This window comes from Canis lupus, chromosome 20 (genome assembly GCF_011100685.1).
Source record: "Canis lupus familiaris isolate Mischka breed German Shepherd chromosome 20, alternate assembly UU_Cfam_GSD_1.0, whole genome shotgun sequence".
Classification (NCBI taxonomy): domain Eukaryota; kingdom Metazoa; phylum Chordata; class Mammalia; order Carnivora; family Canidae; genus Canis; species Canis lupus.
Window position 1 is genome coordinate 44,842,079 of NC_049241.1, and position 26,241 is coordinate 44,868,319.

Consider the following 26,241-nt stretch of genomic DNA (forward strand, 5'->3'; position numbering starts at 1 on the left):
ACCTACCCTCCCAGAGCCTCCACCCTCAAGCCCAAGAACCTACACTTTCAGACCCCAGTCACCTGTGCTCAGATCCCCAAACCTCCTGCTTCACCACAATTCTGGTTTTTACATCCCAAAACCCCTGCCCTCAGATTATCTCCCCCATCCTCTACTCCAATCCTAACTCCTACTCCCCCAAATCCTTGCCCACAGACCCTTCATACCCACACTTATAGCCCCAAAGTCCACTCCAGCAGAACCCAATGCCCTTGAATCCCCAAATTCCAGCCTCGCAATTACCCAATCTTTAGCCAAGGCTCAAAGTTGTGCATCTGTGTCCTTCCTTTCTCTCTTTGTTCTCCTTCCTTCTTTCCTCCTCCCTTCCCTCTTTCATTGCTCCGTACTCTAGACCCCCATGGAACCCAGGACCAGCAAGGCCTCTGTAAAGCTCCCAGAGCCTTCAAGACGCTCCCCACCCCACAGTCTACTGAAAACCTAGAATCTCCACCATAGAAGGGTCCAAGTTCCCAGGATCCTCTCTCCACCCTTGTGCCCACTTATGCTTTCACCTTCTGAGTTGGAAAACCCTCTCCTGTGCAGCCTTGAGCAGGATCCAGGGGTCAAATGAAGCTCAGAGCTTTCCTTGAGATCAGTACTAGGAGAAGAGGGTTAGACATGCAAGGGGCAAGGAGGAAGCAAGAAGGCTGCCTGGGTGGGCTCCGCGGATAGAAGCAGACTCAACTGATCCATATGCAGCTGAGGATCAGGTGGGTACACAGTAGATACTCAGTCATTTGTGTTAAATGCTCAGGTGTTGACATTGTGCAAGTTGACAGATACCAGGTGCTGAGGGGCCCTGGTGACTGCTCTAGCACACAATAAGTGCTCAATAAATGTTGAATGTGTTCGTGTATGAGCAGCTCAAGTTCTGGCAAGCTCTGCACACACACCCTTGCCCACTGGAGTTCAGCCTGCCATTTGAGCCTTTTTTCCAGATGAACCACATGTAGGCATCAAACCCCACTCAGCTGAGACCTACAGCTCACACGCCTGCCACACATAGGGTTGCAGTCAATGGCATCCATATGCACTCACACTTCATAAACACCAAGATTTGACCCACATGTCAGACACACAGACATACAGCTGAAGATAAGCAAGAAGAGGTTCACTGGGCCCCTGGCTGTGTGCTCATGTGTAGCACACTGCAGGCGCATGGTGCAGTGGACATACTAGGTATTCCAAGATCATGTGGGACAGGACAGTCAGTGCGAAGGCCCTGAGGCAGGAGCAGGCCTGGCGTGTTGCCTAGCCATGTAACCAACACCAACAGTCGGGGGAATATCTTGATTTAGGGATATTATTTAGGAAGCAAGGATTCAGGCCAAGTAATGGGGCTCCTCCCAAGGAGGTGGTCCTAGCTGTGACGTACTTTGCAGGTGGTGCCAACAGGAGATGCAGCAGAAGGGATGTGAAGGTGAGGCAGAGCAGGGCCAGGGACCTCCCCCGGGGTTCTTGACTGGAGCCTGATTGGCTGTCACACCTGGGATGGGACACAGGCAGGTTCCAGGACCCGGAGGGCCCACCAGAGGTTACTGCACAACCTCCTTCAATAATGTTGACCTGTGGTCTGGCAGAGCTTGGAGGCGGACACAGCAGACGATGTCCACTGGTCTGGCCACCATCTGGCCCACAGCTGGCACTGCTCTCCCAGAGGTGGGGGCCCGCCACCTGCTACCCCGCTCCAGACCAGCTGGGGGACTCCCGGCCCCAGGTCAGAGTTCAGAGGCCTCCTTGTAACCCCCAGGTGTTACAGAGGAGGAAATGGAGGCCTGGCGGCTAGGGGATGCCTTGTTTTCCTACAGCCTCGTCCTGGGGCTGGCGTCAGCCCTGTCTGCCCTTCACCACCAAGTGGCCTCAGAACACGCTGCTGATGATCCTAGTGCCTCCTTTTGCTTCTGTATAGACAGTCAACACCTAACAAATGCTCGCTATTTTTGCTATTACCCTTAGTTCTGCATCTACTTTTTTTTTTTAAGATTGTATTTATTTATTTATTCATGAGAGACACACACAGAGAGAGGCAGAGACACAGGCAGAGAGAGAAGCAGGCTCCATGCAAGGAGCCTGACGTGGGACTTCATCCCGGGTCTCCAGGATCACACCCTGGGCTGAAGGCGGCACTAAACCGCTGAGCCACCCGGGCTGCCCTGCATCTACTTCTTGTAAGCCTCAAGTCCTTGGGCGGGATGCTCCAGCTCTTTATATCTCAGTTTCCCCGTGTTTAGAGTATCCCTGCAGGACGGAGCAAGGCCAGGATGAAGTAAATAACTTAAGCACTCAGGGCAGCTCAGGTGGTAAGCTCCAAGTCCAAGCGGCTCTCAGCATTTTTCCTCTCCCACACCCACTCTCTGTCCCCAAGCCAGCTTGATTTTTCCCCCATTACTCTGTATTGTATCTTAGTTTTCTATTGTTTAAAATTGAAATATAGAGGCACCTGGATGGCTTAGTTGGTTAAGTGTCTGCCTTCAGCTCAGGTCATGATCCCAGGGGGCTTAGGACTGAGCCCCTTATTGGGCTCCCTGCTCAGCAGGGAGCCTGCTTCTCCTTCTCCCTCTGCCTGCTACTCTGCCTACCTGTGCGAGCGCTCTCTCTCTCTCTCTCTCTGTCAAATACATAAATGAAATCTTTAAGAAATAAAAAAAAATTTAAATAAAATTGAAATATAAGGGCACCTGGGCAGCTCAGTTGGTTAAGAGTTTGACTTTTGATTTCAGCTCAGGTAATGATCTTGGGGTTGTGGGATTGAGCCCCATGTTGGCCTCTGTGCTCAGTATAGAGTCCGCTTGAGATTCTTTCCCTCTGCCTCTCCCCTCTCAAATAAATAAATCTTTTTTTTAAAGATTTCATTTTTATTTATTCATGAGAGACACAGAGAGAGAGAGAGGCAAAGACACAGTCAGAGGAAGAAGCAGGCTCCCTGCAAGGAGCCAGACATAAGGCTCAATCCCAGGACTCCAGCATTACGCCCTGAAGCCGAAGGCAGGCACTAAACCGCTAAGCCACTCAGGGATCCCCCTAAATCTTTTTTAAAATATTTTATTTATTTCTTCATGAAAGACACAGAGAGAGAGGCAGAGACACAGGCAGAGAGAGAAGCAGGCTCCCCGTGGGATCCCAGGACCCTGGGATCATGACCTGAGCCAAAGGCAGATGCTGAACCACTGAGCCACCCAGGTGACCCAAATAAAGCTTAAAAAAACAAACAAACAAATAAATAAATAAATAAATAAATAAATAAATAAATAAATAAATAAAATTGAGATATAATTCCCACACCATAAAATTCACCATTTTACAGTATACAATTCAATGGCATTTAGTGCATTCACAATGTCATGCAATCATCACTTTTACCTAGTTCGAAAACATTTCCATTGTCCCAAAAGGAAACCCCCCCATCCCCACGAGCAGTCACTCCTCAGCCCCTTACAACCACCAATCTGCTTTCTGTGTCCATGGATTTATTTGTTATGGACATTTCACATACATGGGATCATACAATATGTGGCCTTCTCAGCATAATGTTTTCAAAGCTCCTCCACACTGTACGGTGTATCAGGGCTTCATTCCTTTTCATGACTGAGTAATATTCTGTAGTGTGAATGGACCACATCTCATTTATTCATTCATCCATTGATGGACCTTTGGGGTGTTCCCTTCTTTGGTGATTGTGATCAGCACTGCTGTGAACACATGCGTACAGATACTAAAGTCCTGTTTTCACTTCTATTGGGTACATCTCTAGGAGTGAAACTGCTAGATCACAGAGTAGATCTGTGAGGAACTTTTTGAGGAATTGTCATGTATTTTCTTTTCTTGTTTACCATCCATCCTCCCCCTGGAATGTCAACTCCCCAAGAGGTGAGGACTCTTTTCTTCCTGGCTATGGGAGTAGCATAACATTTTGAATGCACTAAATGCCAATTGTTCAGTTTAAAATGGTGAGTTTTAAGAGTGCCTGGGTGGCTCAGTCGGTTAAGCACCTGCCTTCAGCTCAAGTCATGCTCCCAGGATTCTGGGATTGAGCCCTGTGTTGGGCTCCCTGCCCAGTGGGGAGCCTGCTTCTCCCTCTCTGGCTCCCCCTGCTTGTACTCTCTCTGTGTCAAATAAATAAAATCTTTTTGTTTAATGATGAATTTCACATTATATGAATCTCACCTCACCTCACCTGTTGGAAAAAAGAAGCATATAGACCTCTTCCTTCCAGGATTATAAGTGGCTCCATGAAGAATAAACAGTTGCCCTTGATCTTGTTCTTTCTATCACCCCAGCTGGCAACACTTCCAGTGCCTCTTTCAAGTTAGGTCTGAGCTAGGTCCACCTTCTCTAACCTACCTGCAGTCTAGATTACCTGCCTGCAACCCCTCCCACCACCACCATAGCTACACGTCCTAGTGTCCTACTGGGGGCATGTGACCCCCAGACTTGGGCCTCATGGATGACCTTGCAAAACAGGGAAAGTGAGATTCAGAGAGTAGAAGCAGCCTGCCAAGGATTAAGAGCAAGAAATGGGACCGTCACTCTCTGACTCTGAGGCTCAAGCCCTCTCCAGAGCCTCATGCTGACGACCCCTTTTCTCCTTTCTTTTATTTTTTAAAATATTTTACTTATTTATTTGTGAGAGACAGAGATAGGCAGAGACACATGCAGAGGGAGAAGCAGGCTCCATGCAGGGAGCCCAATATAGGACTCCATCCCACGACCCGACCCTGGGATCACAACTTGAGCCAAAGGCAGACACTCAACCACTGAGCCACCCAGGCACCCTTCTCCTTTCTTTTAATCAGGCATTCAGCAAGTACTTTTGACGGCCTCCTGTGCCTTGGACCCTATGGTGGGCATGGGACACACGTGCCAGACAAAACTAAGAACGCCCTACCCCCTGGTGAACTGTCTCACTGAAAAGACGCTGAACAAACACTCTTAGTCTACTGGTTGAATGGTGTCCCCTCAAAAGACATATCTACCTGAAATCTCAAAACAACTTTTGTTTTGGAATTAGAGTCTTGGCAGATATAACTAAGTTGAGGAGCTCAAGATGAGATCATCCTGGGGTAGGGTGGACCATAAATCCAATAACTTGGTGTCCTCATAAAAAGAAGGAAAGCTGGAGGGAGTCTGGGTGGCTCAGGTGATGGAGTCTGTGACTCTGGATCTCGGAGTTGTAAGTTCAAGTCCCATGTTGGGTGTAGAGATTACTCAAAAATAAAGTATTTTAAAAAGAGAGAGAGGGATCCCTGGGTGGCGCAGCGGTTTAGCGCCTGCCTTTGGCCCAGGGCGCGATCCTGGAGATCCGGGATCGAATCCCACGTCGGGCTCCCGGTGCATGGAGCCTGCTTCTCCCTCTGCCTGTGTCTCTGCCTCTCTCTCTCTCACTGTGTGCCTATCATAAATAAATAAAAATTAAAAAAAAAAGAGAGAGAGAGGGAAATTCAAACATAAAGAAAGCCATGTGAAGACAGAGGCAGAGATTGAGGTGATCCTGTCACAAGCCAGGGAACACCTTGGGCAACCAGAGCTGAAAAAGGCAAAGAAGCATTCTTCCCCTAGAGCCTTCAGGGGTAGCATGGCTGCCTACATGTTGATTTCAGACTCCTGGCCTCCAGGAGGGTGAGAGAATAAATTTCTATTGTTTTAAGCCACCAGTTTGTGGTCATTTGTTATGGGAGCCACGTGACACTGTGCACTCAGGTATAGCAGAAGGGAAGATCAGACTGGTCTCTGTGCATCCACATTTTTCACATCCATCACAAGTGTCCTCCTCCAGAAAGCCTTCCTGGTTGCCCAGCAGAGGAGGGCTATTTCCCTTCCATCCAGACTGGCTGCCCAGGCTGTATCTAGGTTGGAGCCCTGCCAGGGTCCTAGCCTCCTACATCCAGCATCAACTGGCAGCAAATTCATTGGTGAATGAATGAATAAATGAACAAACAAATGAATGAACAAAGGAATGAATGAATGAATAGGATTTTCTTGGGCTGACTATGATCTGGCTCATCTTAGTCACTTCCAGCCCTGTGGCCTCTCTCAGGCCTCCCAGTGTCCCCACCATCACCCCAGAATCCAGCCTCCACTGGCTCCTCCTACAGGAGGTAATTGTTCTCACCTGTATGTGACTCGTGCTGGGGACAAGCTGAAAAAAAACCCACTATAAAGATAGATGGAAAAATAAAAATAAAAAATAAATAAAGATAGATGGAGAGACACCTGGGTGGCTCAGCGGTTGAGCACCTGCCCCTGGCTCAGGGTGTGATCCGCAGTTTCAGGATCGAGTCCCACATCAAGCTCTCTGCCTGGAGCCTGCTTCTCCCTCTGCCTATGTCTCTGCCTTTCTCTCTGTGTGTCTTTCATGAATAAATAAATAAAATCTTAAAAAAAAAAAAAAGATGGAGGGATGCCTGGGTGGCTCTGCAGTTGAGCATCTGCCTTCGGCTCAGGGTGTGATCCTGGCATCTGGGATCGAGTCCCATATCGGCCTCCTTGCAGGAAGCCTGCTTCTTCCTCGGCCTGTGTCTCTGCCTCTCTCTGTGTGTCTCTCATGAATAAATAAATAAAATCTTTTTAAAAATATATAGAGGGATCCCTGGGTGGCTCAGCGGTTTAGCGCCTGCCTTCGGCCCAGGGCGTGATCCTGGAGTCCTGGGATCGAGTCCCACACTGGGCTCCCTGCATTGGGCCTGCTTCTCCCTCTGCTTGTGTCTCTGCCTCTCTCTGTGTGTGTGTCTCTCATGAATAAATAAATAAATAAAGTCTTTTTTAAAAAATTAAAAAATATATAGATGGAGATGAGTTGCGTCTTGGTGGTCGTTTTGGTCGCTTTTTAAATTACCATTTACAGAGTATTTTCAGTGCCCCAAACTGTGTATTCTCATGTATTCTCACCACATCCCCAAAGGGAAGAAAATAGTTCTTACTGTCCTCATTTTAGAGATAAAGAAGCTATGGCTCTCACATTCAGCTAGTGGGAATATCAAATGGTACAACCCCTTGGGATGGCCATTTGGTAGTAATTGCTAAAAGGGAATGTGTGTATACTCTGTGCCCTATATGGAGTCCCCTTCTTGGGCAATGTATGAGTGTTTTGGGGCTGCTGTAACAAATGACCACAAACTGGATGGCTTAAAACACAAGAAATTTATTCTCTCATGGTTCATGAGGCCAAAAGTTTGAAATCAAGGTGTTGGCAGAGTTGGTTCCCACTGGGGACTCGGAAAGAGAATCATGCCTCTCTCCCAGCTCTAGTGTTGTCTGCAGTTCTTAGAATTCCTTGGCTTGAGGCTACATCACTCCAATTATCTACCTGCATCTTCACATGGCCTTCTTCTGTATGTCTCTGTGTGTTCATTTCTCTTAGTGGTGCCCACACTAATTCAGTTTGGCATCTCATCTGGATCCTTAGTTAAATTATATCTGCAAAGACTCTATTCCCAGATAAGGTCACATTCTGGGTTTCCAGAAAGACATGAATTAAATGGGTCAGGGACCCCACTTAACCCACTACAGGTATTTATCCAACAGAAAGGAAGATATTGTTTTACCAAAGACATAAATACAAAGGGTCATAAGAGCCCCAAACTGGAAAAATTCCAGAGGTCCATCCACAGCTCAATGGGTAAACAAATGGTGACACAATCACATAATAGAATACTACACAACAAGGAAAAAGGACAACCCAACACTATGTATATCCCACAAGTGGATCTCACCAATGCTGAGTGAAAGAAGCAGGTACTAGGAGAACACACTATATGCGTCCATTTGTGTAAAGTTCACAAATAAGCCATGCTAATCTGTGACAGCTTGGGGCCCCCTGAGGCAGATCATCAGGGACAAAAGGCCTTTATGACAAAAAGGCACAACCACTTACAGTGATGGAAATGTTCTATATCCTGGTAATGGAGCAACAGGGTCATTTACATTTGTCAAAACTCATTGAACTGGGCTTTTTTTTTTTTTTCCAATGCAAACACACGAGGGTTTATGAACTGGGCATTTGAAAATGGTTGTGTTATTAGATGTCAACTATGCCTCATTAAAGCTGAATTATTAAAAAAAAAACAAACAAAAAGTGAAACTGGTCAGGGACAGTTGGTTGGGCATCTGCCTTTAGCTCAGGTCTTGATCTCAGGGTCCTGGGTTGGAGCCCAGGATCAGGCTTCCTATTCAGTGAAGAGTCTGCTTCTCCCTCTCCCTCTGCCCTTCCCCCTGCTTGTGCTCTCTCATTCCTTCCCCTCTCTCTCAAATAAATAAAAAACTTTTAAAGATTTTTTAAAAGATTTTATTCATTTATTCATGAGAGACATAGAGAGAGAGAGGCAGAGACATAGGCAGAGGGAGAAGCAGGTTCTCTGTGGGAGCCTGATGCAGGACTCGATCCCAGGATCCCGGGATCACTATTTGAGCCAAAGGGGGATGCTCAACCACTAAGCCACCAGGTGCCCCTCAAATAAATAAAATCTTAAAAAAAAAACAAAAAAAAAACAAAAAAAAACAACTGGTCAGATGGAGCCGAAGTGCTAGATGTCAGACCTAGGGCTACCTCTGGGGGCGGTAACTTACTGGAAGGGGGCATGAGGGAGTCCCCTGGGGGCTGCGGGTGTTCTGTATTTAGGTCAGAGGAGTGTAAACATTCAGGAAGCTGTACTGCAAAAATGGGCACACCTTGTCATTTGTAGATTATGCCTCAATTAAAAAGAAAGACCCTGGGGTTCAGAGAGGTAAGTAACTCTCCCAAGGTTTCAGCGGGAGAGCATCAGAGTTGTTCTACTCTGGAGCTCAGAACCAAATCCTGGTCTCTTCCTTGACCCCTTCCATTCAATAGCATGGGGATCATAACAGGATACTCTGTTACGTATATCACAATGAGAAAGACAAACTTGAGACATGCAAATGGGTCAATGATCAAGGCCTTTCCAGATGGTGGTAACTGTCACAAATCCAGTGGGCTGAGAGTGACCAGGTGGGAAGGACTGCTTTAGCTAAGAGGTTACGGAGAGCCTCTTTGAGAAGGTGATGTCCAGCTTTAAAAAAAAGCAGGGGACAGAATGTTCTAAGATGTTCTGGGACATTCCAGAACATTGTAGAAGGGCCAAGAATGTTTCAGAACATTCCAGGTGGAAGTAATGTGTAGGGTTCAAGCCTGGTGCCAGAAAGAGCCTGAGGGACAGAGATGAGACCACATTGTCTGGGGTGATGTGGGCAAGCCTTGGAGTGAGAAGGGAGAGTGTCGACAGTGATGTATTGAGAGCAGCCTCCTTGGTGTGTGGGACACAGCTGTGACCGAGACTGCTAGTGCGTCGCATCTGGCAGGGGGAACATTTATTAAACCAATCATCACACAAGCAAAGAAGCAATAACTTAATTGTCAACATGATAGAGGCTTGATCTGGGGCGTAGTGACTTAGAGGGGCCAGGCTGAGCCAGGAGGTCAGAGGGGGATATTCAGGCTGAAGAACTAGCCAGGAAGAGAAACTTTTAGGTGGAGGAAACGACCTGTGTGGGGAAGGAATCCTGAGGAGGGAGAGCACGAGGAGCCGTGGGGAGACTGGCAGGACTGGGCGTGAAGGGGACAGTGAGCAGTATTAGGGGACATAGGACCCCTGGAGGCTTCAGCTTCCCTGCTGGCCCTGACCAGGAACTGGGACAGCCCCCACCTGGGCCTCAGCCTGAACTGCTCCCCCCACCCCTGCCCTGAGGAAAAGACATGAGTCCCCATCCTCTCCTCCATGTGCTTATGAGTGTTGCCAGGGACACCTGGCTCCCTCTCTCCCTTCCTGGACAGATTACCACCTCTAGGCCCAGAACTCAGGCCTGTCACCAGGGAACCAGGATGCCAGTTGCCATGGCAACACCACACTACCAGGATACATGGGCGCTCTGGCTTTTGCCATGATGCCAGCCACCCACCCACCCTCCATCAGGCCTGTATCAGTGGAGGAGGAAAGCACAGGGAGGGGCAGAGGGGGCAATTTCTGTGAGATAACTCACAGAGATGGAAGGACAGATAAGGAAACTGAGGCTCAGAGAGCTATGGAGAGTCAGAGCTCTTCCACCAGGTCACTTCTGCTTGCCCTTAGTCCTTGGAGGAGCCCTGAACAGAGGTAAAGGGCAATCTCACTCCTGATACTCCAGAAGGGGCCAGGAGTTACTTGGCAGAGGAACCTGAAGGTTTTTGCTTGGCACTTGGGGTGTCTTCCCCAGAGGTCCCAGGCAGCCCCGCTGGGGGACTCCTCAAAAGTCTGCTATGGGTGCTGGGGTCACACTAGACCCAATCATGCCCTTAGAGAGCGTCCAGTTTGGGGTGGGGGTGGAGACAGATCATGAAGCCATAGCCAAATCAATGGAGGAGAAAGACTCAGCGAGTGATGAGCTGAAAGAGGAGGCCTCAGTGAGAAAGGGCTAATAGGTAAAAAATGAATCCAGGGACAGAGCCAGATTATTTAAGGAAAAAGAATTCTAAGTGGAGAGCACACCAATGCAAACGCTCTGAGATGCATGCTGTAGCAAGGAGAGAGGAAGGTAGAAGGGGAAGGAAGCAGGAGGTAGCAGGGGCCAAGCCACGCGGGCCTTGTAGGCAGGGAATGAAGCCCTCAAAAGGGTAGATGTTGGGGATCCCTGGGTGGCTCAGCGGTTTGGTGCCTGACTTCGGCCCAGGGCGTGACCCTGGAGATCCCGGATTGAGTCCCGTGTCGGGCTCCCTGCGAGGAGCCTGCTTCTCCCTCTGCCTGTGTCTCTGCCTCTCTCTCTCTGTTTCTATCATGAATAAATAAATAAAATTTTTAAAAAAAGGGTAGATGTTATGAGTGAACATTGCTTTTCTCTGCACACACACACACACACACACACACACCTGGGACACCTGTAACACACCCACATATCTGGGAGGCCCTGCCTTCTCTTCTGTCTGTCCATCAAAGCCCAACTAAGTCAGCTGCCACCTCTTCAGGCAACCATCACTCACCACATATTTGGAAGAGACTCATCTCCCCACACCACACACCCACAGCACTCATAGTTTCTACCCACACCACCTGGCATTATTCATTCCACATCTATGAGGCACCCACTCTGGGCCCAGCCCTGGGTTGATCACCAGAGCTTCCAGAATTAATACACTAGACCCACAGCAGCAAAACATACAAATCAAAAAACACTCTGCCCGTGGGGGCTCAGTCCTGAGAGACGGAAGGGGGGACGAAGAGACTGGGACCAGTCAAGTTTTCAGTTCTAGGAAGCATACAAAGTGAATTAAAGCAGGGTGGATTTCAGGCATGTTTGATCCAGGACTCCCAGCAATGGCCCGAGACGTGGTCTCTCTACATCCCTCTAGTAGGCTCTGTTGTTGTGGTAATAAATGCCCCTTGGCAGCTGCGGACTCACATCCCCCCAGCTCAGCAACTCCAACTAACAGTGCGCGCCTCTCTCCTAGTAAATTCCACCAATGCCTGACAAGGCTTGGGTCAGGCTGCTCAGCCTTCCCTAAGCCCCATAAGCTTGATCAAACCAAACCAGAGCTCTGTGAAGGAGGAAGAAGAGAGTGCCAGGTGCCAGGTAGGTTCCTATCAAATCCATGAAGGCCTTCAAAGCAGAGAAGCAGCTATAGCAAAGGCCTGGAGGCTGGACCACTCACTGATTGATATTAACGCAGGAAACAATGAGGACAGGACTCATTTTGTCTTCAGACCAAAAGGTATAGGAGGGACATAAAAGGAAAGGTGGCTGCCAGGTTGGCAAGTATTGAAAGCCTTTTTTTTTTTTTTTAAGATTTTACTTATTCATGAGAGACACATGAGAGAGAGAGAGAGGCAGAGACACAGGCAGAGGGAGAAGCAGGTCCCACGCAGGGTGCCCGATGTGGGACTCGAGCCTGGGTCCCCGGGATCACGCTCCGGGCTGAAGGCAGTGCTAAACCACTGAGCCACCCAGGCTGCCCTGAAAGCCTTTAAAAGGTAAGCAGAGGTGGGGCACCTGGCTGGCTCAGTTGGTTGAGCGTGTGACTCTTAATTAATCTCAGGATTGTGAATTCGAGCCCCACTTTAGGTGTAGAGATTACTTAAAAATAAAAAATCTTGCTGAGTGAAGTAAGTCAGTCGGAGAAGGACAAACATTATATGTTCTCATTCATTTGGGGAATATAAATAATAGTGAAAGGGAATATAAGGGAAGGGAGAAGAAGTGTGTGGGAAATATCAGAAAGGGAGACAGAACGTAAAGACTGCTAACTCTGGGAAACGAACTAGGGGTGGTAGAAGGGGAGGAGGGCGGGGGGTGGGAGTGAATGGGTGACGGGCACTGGGGATTATTCGGTATGTTAGTAAATTGAACACCAATAAAAAATAAATTAAAATAATAATAATAATAATAAATAAATAAATAAATAAATAAATAAAATAAAATAAAATAAAAAATCTTGGATGAGCACTGGCTGGGTGTTATACTATATGTTGGTTGGTAAATTGAATTTATTTTTTTTAAAGATTTTATTTATTTATTCATGAGAGAGAGAGAGAGAAAGAGAGAGGCAGAGACACAAGCAGAGGAAGAAGCAGGCTCCATGCAGGGAGCCAGATGTGGGACTCGACTCTGGGTCCCCAGGATCAGGCCCTGGACTGAAGGTGACACTAAACCTCTGAGCCACCCGGGTTCCCGAATTTATTTATTTTTTAATATTTTATTTATTTATTCACGAGAGACACAGAGAGAGAGAGAGAGAGAGAGAGAGAGGCAGAGACACAGGCAGAGAGAAGCAGCCTCCATGCAGGGAGCCTGAAGTGGGACTCAATCCTGGGACTCCAGGACCACGCCCTGGGCCGAAGGCAGGTACTAAACCACTGAGCCATCCAGGGATCCCCAGTAAATTGAATTTAAATAAAATATTTAAAAATTAATTTAAAAAATAAAAATCTTAAAAGTAAATAAATAAAAGGTAAACAAAGGAAATCAGGTGGTGTCCAAGGGCAACAGGGAGTCCCAGGCGGTCAACAGGGGAGGGACAAAGTTTAACCCCATGTAGGGAATGGACTTGACGAGGTAAGGCTGCTTCTAGAGTCTGAGACACAGGGAGACATTCAAGGAAAAATAATTAATAATCACCTGCCCCATGCCAGGTCACATGGAAGACTCTTGAGAGCTGCCTTCACAGAGTATAAAATTATGTTAAAGAACAATAGCCAAGCTGTGGAAGGAGCCTCGGTGTCCATCGAAAGATGAATGGATAAAGAAGATGTGGTCTATGTATACAATGGAATATTCCTCAGCCATTAGAAATGACAAATACCCACCATTTGCTTCAACGTGGATGGAACTGGAGGGTATTATGCTGAGTGAAGTAAGTCAATCGGAGAAGGACAAACATTATATGTTCTCATTCATTTGGGGAATATAAATAATAGTGAAAGGGAATATAAGGGAAGGGAGAAGAAGTGTGTGAGAAATATCAGAAAGGGAGACAGAACATGAATACTCCTAACTCTGGGAAACGAACTAGGGGTGGTGGAAGGGGAGGAGGGCGGGGGGTGGGGGTGAATGGGTGACGGGCACTGAGGGGGGCACTTGAAGGGATGAGCACTGGGTATTATTCTGTAAGTTGGCAAATTGAACACCAAAAAAAAATAAATTTATTATATAAAAAATTATGTTAAAGAAGGTCGACCTTGAAACAAGTGACTATTAATCAGCTATAAATGTTGTAAGTGTAGGGACAGGAGCCGAACATGGGGATAACAGGGAATGCTGGCCCACTCTCAGGAGGCCAGGATGTCTTTTGCTGCGGAGATCTTTTAGATGAGCACTCAGGCAGAGCAGGACTGTGAGGGAGTTCCTGGCATAGGGACATGTAAATACAAAGGTCCTGGGGCAGGAAGGAACAAGGTAGGCTTCAGGAAGCCAGAGAGAACCACTGTGGCTGGATCATAATGAGCAATGGGGAGAGCCTCCATAGACATGGTTGGAGATGTTAGCATGGCCAGACTGGGGGATGCCTTATTGGTATATGTGGCTGTTTAGACTCCTTGTGGCAATAGTAAACCCCAGAAGGGAGTGATATCTGGGATCAGATTGCTTTCTCCTGACAGCTCCAAGCTCCTACATGGAGCTGGAGAGTGGTTGGAGGGGAAGCAGGGAGCTCCAAGGGGAGGTGGGGGCAGTTGTTGAACAAAAGGTAGTAGTGGCCTAGACCTTGGTGGTTACCATGGAGATAAAGAGAAGCGTGTAGGCTGGAGTAGGGGGGCGGGGAACAGGCCCAGCCAATGGGATAAGGTGGAAGGACAGGGAAGACTCAAGATGCCAGCCAGGTGTTCGGAGCCATTGAGATGAGAGGCTGTGGGCAGGGCGGGTATATGAGGGAAGGGACCCTTTGAGCTGGACTGAGCAGTTACAGTAGCCATGTAAATAGTGGTGATGGTCACACAATATTGCAGATGAACCTAATGTCACAGAATTGTACATTTAAAAACTGATGAAAGGGACGCCTGGGAAGCTCAACGGTTGAGCGTCTGCCTTTTGCTCAGGGTGTGATCCTGGAGTCCCAGAATCAAGTCCCACATCGGGCTCCCTGCGTGGAGCCTGCCTCTCCCTCTGCCTGAGTCTCTACCTATGTGTGTGTGTGTGTGTGTGTGTGTGTGTGTGTGTGTCTCATGAATAAATAAATAAAATATTTTTTAAAAATAAAATAAATAAAAATAAAAACCGATTAAAGTGGGGCACCTGGGTGGCTCCGTTGGTTAAGCATCAGACTCTTGACCTCACCTCAGGTTTTTTTTTTTTTTTAAGATTTAATTTATTTATTCATGAGAAACAGAGAGAGAGAGAGAGAGAGAGAGGCAGAGACACAAGCAGAGGGAGAAGCAGGTTCCATGCAGGGAGCCCAATGTGGGACTCAATCCCGGGTTTCCAGGATCAGACCCTGGGCTGAAGGCAGAGCTAAACCGCTGAAACACCCGGGCTGCCCTCATCTCAGGTCTTGATCTCAAGGTCATGAGTTCAAGCCCCATATTGCACTCCACGCTGGATGTGAAGCCTTAAACAAAAAAATTTTTTAAAGAAAAACTTTTGGGGTGCCTAGGTGACTCTAGTGGTTAAGCATCCGACTTGATTTTGGGTCAAGCCATGATCCTAGGGTCATGAGATCAAGCCCCACATCAGGCTCCGTTCTCAGTCAGGAGTCTGCTTGAGATTCTTTCCCTCTCCCTCTGCCTCTCCCCCTACTCCTCTCTCTCCCAAATAAATAAATAAATCTTAAAAAAAAAACAAAAAAAACTTGATTGGGCAGCCCAGGTGGCTCAGCGGTTTAGCGCAGCCTTCAGCCCAGAGTGTGATCCTGGAGACCGGGATCAAGTCCCACGTCGAGCTCCCTGCCTGCTTCTCCCTCTGCCTCTCTCTCTCTTTCTCACTGTGTGTGTGTGTGTGTGTGTGTGTGTGTGTTTCTCATGAATAAAGTCTTTAAAAAAATAAAATAAAATAAAAAATAAAATAAATAAAATAAACTGATTAAAATGTGATATGTAGGGATCCCTGGGTGGTGCAGGGGTTTAGCGCCTGCCTTTGGCCCGGGGCGCGATCCTGGAGACCCGGGATCGAGTCCTACGTCGGGCTCCCGGTGCATGGAGCCTGCTTCTCCCTCTGCCTATGTCTCTGCCTCTCTCTCTCTCTCTCTCTCTATGTCTATCATAAATAAATAAATAAAATATTTTTTAAAAATGTGATATGTATATTTTTCCCATCATAAAAAAATAGAGGGAAAACCTTAAAGGTACACTAACTCTAACAAAATAGAATGGGAACTGGAGTACTTCAGTCATACTGGCCACATTGCAAGGGATCCATAAGGACATGTGGCTGGGGCTGTTGCAGAAAGAATGCTTCCATCACCGCAGGAAGTTCTACTGGGCAGCACTGGTCTGCCACTGCTTCTTACCACCACCCAGGTATCATTTCTTGGCAACATTCCAAGGGGCTGCCTTGAAACCCCACGAGGACCCAGAACAATACCTGGAGGACTCAATTGTCTCTTAATGTTGAATCCTGATGCTCATGATCAGGCAGGAGCTGCTCAGAATTGATGCCTCAGGACTTGTAGCAAAGGGGCTATTTGCAAAGGTGTTAGCAGGGTTGGGTAACTGACATGAGGGGGCACAGCACCCTGGGTGAGCAGTAGTGGGGATCTATGACCATGCATAGGCTGAAGGTTGGGGGGATTCAGGGAGGGACACTAGGAAACATCCTGACTTTTCACTCTTCCTTCCTCCTACCTCCTGCCTGTGCTGATCCCTGCCCACCCTACCTTCCTCCCCGGCTGACTCTAGCAAAAGGCAGAGTGCCCAAGTGGATCACCACCTCCTGGGACACAAAGCAAGGTGAAGGGTGGACAGCCAATAATCAGCCCCACTTGGTTCCCTCTAACCCCACCCCGCCCCCACCCACCTGTCACCCATAGGCCTCCATTAGCCTCTGACCACCACACCTTTCATCCCAAACTCTCCCCAGGAATCTGTGGTTGCCAGCAATAGAAACCACTTCAATTGACTGAAGCTATAAGAGGATTTATCTGGAAGGATATGTGGGAGTCTGCAGAATGGGCAGGAAGGATGGAGAGCCGTGGCTGAGGCCTCATCAGAGTAGGCTTCTCCTTTCCTGCAAGACTCCTCTCAAATGCAAAGTACAGGGTAAGAACGCCAAGTCTAGATCCCTTGGATAGGGAAGGGGATAGGACCCACCATCATCACTCTGCAGTTGCCCCCAGTGAGGCAGTGTGGGACTTGATCTCCAAAAGAAAGGGGAATGGCAACCAGATGGTTGCAATGTTAACAACTATCCTCCTCAAGATTCAACTATGCATTTCATAGGAGGGATCCTAAAAGGGGAGCAAGAAGTGGTACTGACCCATCTGGGCCAAGTGAGTAGCAAAAGTCACTTTCCAGGGACATCCCTAATCAGAAGTGTGAGATGGGCTGGGCAGCAACAGAGGGTCTGTCCTTCTGTAAGCCATGGGGAGTTCCCAGGGCTGTCCCCATCTCAGAAAGGGCCAAGTGGACACGGGTCATGGCCATGCTCAGACTATTCTCCCATGGGCAGATGGAAAGACAAACAGAAGTAGGCTCAGTCCAGAATATCTTTTATATACATGGTTTATTCCTTCTGACCCCCATGTTGCAACCCCAGCCTCAGTCGCCCTCCCAGCATGGAGCTGCACCCCCACCAACTCTCTCAAGGGGCCTCCTCTCTTGGGACTGGATCTCTGGAGGTGGGGTGGGGAGGAGGGAGCCCTAGCACAAGGTGGTTCCCCTGTGCCCTCAGCCCCCACTCTCCAAGGGAGAAAGGAGGAAGGCAGCACAGAACAGGTTTGAATACTCAAGAAGCTACAAGATAGAAGACAAAAGTAGCACTCTGGGGGAGGGGAGCAGGGAGGAACCAAAATCAGATCCCACCTCCCCCCCCAGTGGGGGCATGGCAATTCCAGGACCCAGAGGGGCAAAGAGCGGGACTGGGGAAAGGAGGATTGGGGGTAGAGGAGCCCAAGGATGGTCCCACCCTGACCTGGATTCCTGGGCACAGAGCAAGTGAGGCCCGAGGAGCCCGTGCACTTGGTGATGCATGGGCAGATGAAGACCTACAGCTTGGTCAGGTCCAGCTTCAGCTTGTAGGGTGGGGGGCTGTCCCCAAAGGCATGCGATGGGGGAGGATACAGGGGCCAGTCTGGCTCTACCATGAAGCCCTTGTGCTGCTCCAGGGTCAGGGGCTGCAGGGGGAGGAAGAGGGAGGGAGGGAGGGCTACTGAGCCCCCACCCTGCCAAGGCTCCTTCCCACCCCTGATCTCAAGTCACCCCAACTAAGGGTTGGCTCTGTTCCCCCCGCTTCATAAGGAAGTGAAGAAACTTGCCCAGTGTCACACAAGCCAGAGGACCCTGCCTCCAGGGGAGAGTGGGTGGCCCAAGGAGCAGCCCTCTCCCACCCCTCCACCCGGCCCCGCCCACCTGGAACTTGAGGTGCTGGCCAGGTGCGGTCACCAGGGTGGAGCAGCTCAGCCACAGCATCACCAACACAGAAAGGAAGAGGCAGCAGGCCAGGATCCAGCGAGGGAGCCCTGAGCGCCTGGCCCGCCCAGAGCCCAGAAGGCACGCTCAGTGGTCCTAGTGGAGTTTGGGAAACCCTCCCCTCCAGCTACACTCCCATCCCACCCCCAGGGTCCTGCCACCCACCGGGACATGCAACTGAGGAAGTCGTTGTCCTGCAGCTCATCAGACTCCACTTTGGCCTTACTGCTGGTCTTGACTCGGATCTTGGCCTTCCTTACCTTGTCCAAGGGGCCTACAGGGTCTGAGAGACAGGTCACCTCTTAGCAGCCCCCAGGCCACCCCCAGGAGGCCACAGCAGCCATGGAGAGGAGAAAGGTCAGGACCTAGGGTAGTGGGACATTGAGCCCTAGAGTAGATCAGAACCCTGGGAAATGGACTGTGGAACCCTGGAGATAGACCATGGAATCCTATGGAACCCTAGGAGATGGATCATGGAATCCTGGGAAATGGACCATGGAGCCCTAGGAGATAGACCATGGAATGGAGGAAGATGAATCACAAAATCCTGGGAGACAGACCCTGGGAGGTGGACCAAGGAAGCCTGGGAAAAGGATCATGAATCCCCAGAAGAATCACAGAACCCTGGAGATGGACTGTGAAATCCTGGGAAACAGACCACAGAACCATGGGGGATGGGTCATAGAACCCTGGAAGACTGGCCAAGGGACTCTAAGAGTTGGGAGACAGAAATCCCATTCCTAGAGGGTTCATTTGCCAAAAGGATTCCTTAGAGCAGTGGAGCCACCTGTGGAAGGAACATTGGTCTAGACCTGGACCTTACCCACGTGCACCTCCAAGGCCTCAGGGTGGGACCCCCGCCAGGTCACTTCTACTCGCTGCAGACGGGCCCCCTCATGCCCTAGGCTCTCTACCACAGGCTGGGTCTGGGTCAGGAACAAGACAGCATAGAAGAACCATTTAGAAAGGCGCCACCTTGGCCCTGGGAAACACATCTCTATATCCCATGCCCAGCTGGCACTTAGTTCTACTGGGTGCAGAGAGGACACCCTTCCATGGGGCTGTGGGCTGTGACATCAGGGATATGGTTCTCTGCTCGTGGGCATCTCAATTCCTCTTGACCCCATCCTTTAGCTCCTGAAGGAGAACACTATCTAGACCAAGCCAATAGAATCACAGGGATTGGCTGAGATGGTCACATGACCCAGCCAGGGCCAATCAAAGTAAGTCCTGATTTCGTTAAGACTTCAGAGAGGTTAGGGATCCCTGGGTGGCGCAGCGGTTTGGCGCCTGCCTTTGGCCCAGGGCGCGATCCTGGAGACCCTGGATCGAATCCCACATCGGGCTTCCGGTGCATGGAGCCTGCTTCTCCCTCTGCCTGTGTCTCTGCCTCTCTCTCTCTCTCTCTGTGTGACTATCATAAATAAATAAAAATTAAAAAAAAAAAAGACTTCAGAGAGGTTATCATCTAGAGCCTTAGGCAATTACCCAGCTTCAGGAGGAAAGAGCTGGCCTGGGAATGCAGCCCCCACAAAGGAAAGCAGAATCAAGTCAAGGGGAGGGAGACAGCGAACCCGAGTCTAGCTGTGTCTGAACATTGATCACCTGAGGACTTTGCATCCCATGAGCCAAGAACGAATGCATCCCACATTCTGACCCTGATCACCTGCCTACCACCCTGGCATGGCCCCTGCCAGACCCCTCACCTGAAACACGACCACCTTCCCATTGTCAGTCTGCAGGTAGTACGTCCAGGTGGAGGAGACAAAGCCCTGGGCTGAGTTGACGAGGTCATTGCAGAGGGTGGAAAACAAGTCCAGGAGCGAAAGGGCCCCACTTGGAGCTTCCAAGACCTTTCTCTGCCGAGGGAAAGCCCAAGGCAAAGACATGAGGGAGGTGAGTTGGGATAATTCACCATGATTAGAATTTGCTAAGTGGGTTGGGGCAACAGGGCTTCATACCATGAACGTTGCATTTGGCTCACTGTTGCCCTTGGAGAAGTGGATTGCCCTCTCTGAGCCCTAAAATGGGGATGATGCTTTTCCATCATGGGGCTGTTACGAGTTTTCTACTAGACGATGGCACAGTACAAATGCCTAATATGTAGTAGCTGCTATTATTTAAATTTTCACATCATCATGCTTATTTTGACAGTGTCAGGAAAGAATTTGGAACAGAAGGGAATGATAGGGCAGCCCCGGTGGCGCAGCGGTTTGGCGCCGCCTGCAGCCCGGGGCGTGATCCTGGAGTCCCGGGATCAAGTCCCATGTCAGGCTCCCTGCATGGAGCCTGCTTCTCCCTCTGCCTGTGTCTCTGCCTCTCTCTCGGTCTCTCTCTCTGTGTTGCTCATGAATAAATAAATAAAATCTTAAAAAAAAGAAGGGAATGATAGTGCAGCATGCTTTTATGAACAATGAAGGCCTGGAGGAAGTGGAGGACAATGGGTGAAGAGGAAGAGCTTTCTGGGGAATCTCAGTCCATAGATCTCTGGATGTGATAAATGACTTCCTGTGCCTTAGTTTCCCCTGACACAGTGTTTCCTAGACTCACTCATGGACATACCAGGTGATCAGTTGTTATTTCTCCCTGGGGTAGGGGTGAGGGGGTTGTTCTTCCCCAAAACTCAGTTCTCAGTGCCCCTTCCCATGATAGTGACCACCTGTTCACCAAAAGGAAAGTGCTTAGACCTGCACCTGGCATGCAGTAGGTGTATTCAATAAAGTTAGCTATGATAGCTGAAGATGAGTGAGGCGAGGGGTGGTCACAAGCCTTGGTGGTACTGGCTTTAGACCCCATCTCTAGGGACGCCTAGGTGGCTCAGTGGTTGAGCATCTGCCTTTGGCTCGGGGTTTGATCCTGGGGTCCCAGGATTGGGTTCTGCATCAGGCTCTCTGCAGGGAGCCTGCTTCTCCCTCTGTCCATGTCTCTGCCTCCCTCTGTGTGTCTCATAAATAAATAAATAAAATCTTAAAAAAAATAAATCCCATCTCTTATACAGCCCTAACTGTGTGACCTCGGTCATTGCTTTGTGGGCACAAAATGACAGTGACACTGTCCCAGGTGCCTCTAGGTGGCACGAGGAACTTGGGACAGGCTGTGGTCAGGACTGGACCAGGGCAAATAATGGATAGACTCTGGCTGTTTCCTGCCATTTACTCCTTGTAAGGTGATGGGAGGGGAGAGTACTTCCCATATCACAGAGATGATAACTGAGGCTTGAGACAAGCCATGACTCCATCGAGGATACCCAGTAAGCAAGCCCAGAACTGACTACAGAGCCTGGGAGATTCTGGACGTGAGTGCAGATTTGGGGGGCAGCGCATAGAGAGGAGGGGGAAGGGTCCCAGGGCCGCAGGTGGGAGGGCACCCACCTTCTGCTCTGGCTCAGGCTCAGGTTCAGGCTCCGGCTCCGGGTTCTGGCTCCAGCAGCCCTCGCTGCAGGCCTGCTGCTCCGTTTCCTTCACATAGGCCTCCACACAGGCTGGGGGTGAGGTAGGAGGGGGAGGGGGCAGAAGGGGTGACTGGAGGGTGACCCTTCCCAGGCCACCTCTCCCCACCTGGGCCCACCCGGCCAGCCCTCACCTGCTTCACACTCAGTCTGGGTGGCATTAGGCTTGGAGCTCCTTGCCACAAATCGGCAGATGGAGAAGAGGCGGCAGCCACGCTCACAAGCGCTGATCAGGACAGCCCTGTCATACTCATATGGGGACTCAGAAGGTTCCTCCTCCTCAAGCTCTGCCTGGGAGAGGAGACATGGGGGTTCAGGCCAAGGGGAGGGGCAGGAGGAGGTCTGCACTGGAAGCACCCCACTCAGAGCAGGACATAGATTCGTTGTCCTCTCCTCCTCCTCCTCCCCCCCCCCCAAATCCAGAGAGACTGAGGTAGGGAGGGGAAGGCTAAGAATATCAGTGGGGGTTCTTAGCTCCGAGGAAGAGAGGGGGATGGACCATGGAGGACACTGGATTTGGGCAATGGTTGTAAAATGGATAAGCTGGAGAGAAATGCACCCCCCTCCGGCCCCCACATCAAGAGGGTAGGGATTGAGGGGGACCCTCAGGCCTGAGGAAGGAGGGAGGAGGCTAAGAGGAGGAGGTTCTGTCATCTTCTCTGGACCGGGAAAATGGAGATCCAGCTGGTAGGGGTGAGGATATGAATGGGGGCTGGTAGCTCTTGGGGGGGGAGTAGGGAGGAGGATGTGGAAGGAGGAGGAGAGGACCGTCAGACCCAAGGGATGTGGGGGATGGGCGCCCTGGGTCTTTGCGCAGCAGAGCGGAGCCAGAGCCGGCGAGATGGCCTAAGAAGCCTCAGTCCCCTCTCCTTTGGGGGCCCCCCCAACTCCGGATTCATCGGAGGGCCTCGCATCTCCAAACCCTCTCCCATCAGAGGGACCACCCCGCCCCTCCCCCACGGGAGAGACAAGCCCCATCTCCATCGGAGGGACCCCGACCCCAGCGCTCGCCTCGACAGAAGGGACTCCAGTCCTTCCCTCACCAGAGGGACCCACTTCCATTGTTGAACCCCCGTCCCCTACTCCTTCCCGCTCCGAAGCGTCCTTATCTAGCGCTCGCAACAGAGGGAACCGCAACCCCAGCCCCTCCCCCACCGCAGAGATCTCGGGATCTCCGGCTGGCGCCGCATGCGCTTCACCTGCGAGAGCTGCGGACCAGGATAGCGGTCGCGGCACCGCAGCTGGCAGCTCTGCGTATCCCCCAGTTGCGGGGCGAAGGGGTCGCGGGCTGGCGGCGCGGGGGTGGCAGGTGGAGGCTGCAGCAGCAGCAGCAGCAGCGGCAGCAGCGCGACCGAAGCCATGGCCGTGCCGGGAGCGAGGGGCTCGGGGGACGCCGGCTCCTGGCAGGCACCGAGGATGCAGCGGTGGCGGCGGGGACCGGGTCGCTGACGTCACCCGAGCGAGGCAGCCTGGGAAGGGGGGGCGGGGGGATGCGGAGAACGGGCGGGGGAGCGGCGCTGCGGCACCGTCGGGGTGCGGGTGGGGCGGGGCAGGTGGACCATGATCCCCCGCCGGCTGTCCCATCTCTGGGGTGCCGTGACACCTCTCTCGTATCCACGGGCTAGAGGACCTGTGCCAGCGCTAAAGGGCCAAAAGGAAACAAATAGAGTGATGGGATAGGGTTTCTATTGGCCAGGGGATTCCGGGAGCAAAATTGAGCCGGCCACGCGGGGAGGGCGATCCAGGCAAAGGGAACACCGAGTGCCTTGGGGCGGGCAAGAGAGTTGGAAGAAGAGGTAGGAGGGCGGTGGCGCTGGAGCCAGAGACTGGAGATGGAGTGACATGAGTGGGGGTCACAGCACTGGGTTAGCGGAGGCCTCAGGAAGGTCTGTGGTATCGTGTCCTTTGCCACCCTAGTGAGGGGGGCAGCAACTTTGTAATTGGTTTGCCCCTTGTAGGAAGCCCTCGCAAGCCTTTCTGTTCCCCCCAGCCTCGCCCCCTTCTGGCCCAGCCCTGATCCACCGGCCTAAGGGACCTAGAGCTCTCTACCCCAACTGGGGGCCTCTCGGCCCGGAGCTGAGTGGGAAGGGGCACAGAGGGGCAAGTATGTGCGGGTGGGAGTGCTGCTACAATTCCTAATTCTTGTGGGAAAACTTAGGATCGACAGGGACACTCCTGGCTTCCATAACTCCCATACTCCAAGGTGACAGATTGTAGCCCCGTGAATCTCGGTTAAAGAGGTCTCCTTCGCTTCCTCTCCATCTGTCAGGCATGAAGGGGGGGGGGGCGCCTCTCTAAGGCTAGGTCCTCTGCAAAGATGACCCCTCCTCCCTGCTGGCATGCCCCGTGCAGGTGCCTGCCGAGGTCGCGCGGCCGCCCGTGTGGCTTCCATCTACGCTCCGCCCCCACAGACGGGGCGGCAGCCGCTGGAGGTCGGAGGGTCAGAGGGCGCCGCAGGTTCCGGCCGAGGAGGAAGGGACCCCGGGGGGGCCTGGCGCACCCCCTCCCCTGGCCGGCCGCGGCACTTTCATCTCCGCGGCCTCTGCCGGCCCCCACGTGGCTTAATCAGGCGCGGCTGTGCCTGGCGGACCCTGAACATCTGGATCCCGGCGCGGCCCCTCCCCCGCCCCGCCCCTCCTGGGCTGCGCCGCTGCGACCCTGCGCCAAGGGCCTCCCGCCCGCGATTTTCGCGAAAGCGAGGGAACCCCCGGGTCTAACGTCCCGCGAGTCAGGGCCTGTGCCTTGGGAAATAGCCATTGGTTAAGATCGATGCTGTCTCCCATTTCACAGGTGGGAAACACGCTCCAGGACCCCTCTGCAGAGCTAGGATTCAAGCCCACACATGTCAATTCAGAGCCCTGAGCGCTTAAGCTCCCTCACAATTACTGTGCTTCATTCATTCCAAACAAAGCCCTTCCCAGGTATTTTCTTGCAACAACCCCTAAGGAAGTACCCGTAGCGTTGTCTAATTTACAGATGAGGAAACTGAGGCTCGGGGTGGGAGAAGGAGTGGGCCCAGATACAAGCGAGAGAAGCCAAGGGAGGCGGGCGGAGGTTGGAGCATCGGGCACAGGAGGCGTCGCTTAAAGCGCAACAGGAAGGAAGGACTCCCCGCATCCTCTGGCAGAAGGGGAAACTGAGGCCAGAGAAGTCGGGGCGCTGGTCTAGGTTGCCTGAGTTGAACCAGAGGGCTGGGTTGCCGCCCCCCCACCCCCCTTTCCGCTCTACGAGGCCGCTGGGGGCGGGAGCGGAAGGAGGACTTGACCCTGGCCCCCCAGGTGAGCCCCCGCGCCCCTCCTGCCGTTCCCGAGGGAGCAGGTCCAGGTGAGGGGCGGAGGGCCGGCGGGCGGCCGGGGTCGGGTTTCAGGAAATCCGCCGACATTCCTTCGGGGCTTAAGAGGGAAAGTTGACTCGGCGCCGCCCCTCGCACCCCCCCACTTCCTACCCCCCGGGGCGGCCCGGCCGGGGGCGGCAGGCGCGGGGCGCTGCGGCCGGCCTGGGCGTGAATCAGCGGCGGGCCGGGCGTCCGGGAAGCGGCGGCCGAGGTCAGGGCGGGCATCGGACAAGCGCCCTTTGTCCCTTGCCGCCCTCACCACGACCCCGCTGACCCCCACCCTCAAGCTGGGTACAGGCTGTGGAGGAGGCACGGCACCCTGGCGCCGGCGCTTGCTGACAGTGGGGGTGGGGGGGAAGGGGCACAGCTGTCACCCCCCGTACACACACCGCAGCTGGCGCCTCCTGCAACCCAGACATCCGAGGTTCTCCAGGATACAGAGGGGCAGAGAACGCAGGCCTCCGTGGCGGGGGTCCTGACCTAGACCTAGGCGGCACTCCTGAGGTCCCACCTCCAATGCCTACGGGGTCTGAATTTTTCAAGCGCAGTGTCCAAAGTTTTGAACCTAGGCATCCCAGCTACCCAGGCTCAAACTCCAGGGTAGAAATGATAAAGCCCCACCTTCTCCCGAACACAGGTCTTGAACCTAGGTTCTGCTGTCCCAACCTCATGTCCAGGTCTGGACCCACATTGCCCCTGTTTCCTGGGAATGCAGGCCTGGAACACATGGGCAGAAAATCCTATACTGAGGGGCCCTGAGCATGGGGTTCTCAGCATGGGAGAAGCAGTTCTGTGCTCTGCTCACTCCCACTGGCTCTCCTTTCCTATGGGCCACTGAAGGTGCTATTACCACTGCCTTTTCCCCTGTGTCCCCTCAATGCTCTCCAATTACACAGGGAGCTAGGGCTGGACGGTCTCCCCCAACTGAATCCTTAGATGCAGAGTGTGCAGACTAAGAAGGAGCCCTCCCCCTGCCCTGGGAGGGCCCTCTCTTCATCTGCCCCCTCAGTACATTCCCAGCCACCTTCAAGGACTTGGGTCAATATTTGCCAGAAGTTCCGTCAATGCTGGTTTCCCTACCAGTGCAAAAGGCTGTGGGACTGGGAAGGAAAGGGTTAAGCGGCTGGGAGCACCGAAGTCAGGGAAGCCAGCACCTGGGGGTCAAATCTCTTTCCTTAAAGTCAAAGGTATGAAGTGAAGATTACCCAGGGGATAAAGGGCTTGCTAAGGGCAGGGCTGGGCAAATGATCCTTACCCTTCTATGGGTAAGGACCAGAGAGGGATGGCTAACAGCTTGGGTCACATAGCAAGTCAGGGGTGTGGGTCTTACTGGGACCCCAAGCAGCATGATTCATTGGGATTGAGTTTTCTTGCCACTTGGAAGAACT

The 26,241-nt window shown here is 51.8% G+C and overlaps 1 protein-coding gene across 1 annotated transcript; it reads right to left on the minus strand.

The window, feature by feature from the left end:
- Window positions 1–17,147: 17,147 nt before the first annotated feature.
- TMEM59L (transmembrane protein 59 like) lies at window positions 17,148–22,968 on the minus strand. Its single transcript, XM_038565297.1, has 8 exons — window positions 22,719–22,968; window positions 21,654–21,810; window positions 21,443–21,552; window positions 19,778–19,930; window positions 18,895–18,997; window positions 18,237–18,354; window positions 18,012–18,129; window positions 17,148–17,776 (listed from the first exon to the last, which is right to left on the minus strand). The coding sequence occupies exons 1-8, from the start codon at window positions 22,878–22,880 to the stop codon at window positions 17,648–17,650; spliced, it is 1,050 nt and encodes a 349-aa protein (XP_038421225.1). The 5' UTR covers window positions 22,881–22,968; the 3' UTR covers window positions 17,148–17,647.
- Window positions 22,969–26,241: the final 3,273 nt, after the last annotated feature.

What these genes read in the sequence shown, in the direction of transcription:
- TMEM59L (XM_038565297.1), bottom strand. Translation starts at nt 22,880, where the DNA reads ATGGCTTCGGTCGCGCTGCTGCCGCTGCTGCTGCTGCTGCTGCAGCCT. An exon ending in GGAAGGTGGTCGTGTTTCAG is followed by an intron (nt 18,998 to 19,777) that starts GTGAGGGGTCTG and finishes TTCCTGACCCAG; the next exon opens with ACCCAGCCTGTGGTAGAGAG. An exon ending in TTCCTCAGTTGCATGTCCCG is followed by an intron (nt 18,130 to 18,236) that starts GTGGGTGGCAGG and finishes TGGGCGGGCCAG; the next exon opens with GCGCTCAGGGCTCCCTCGCT.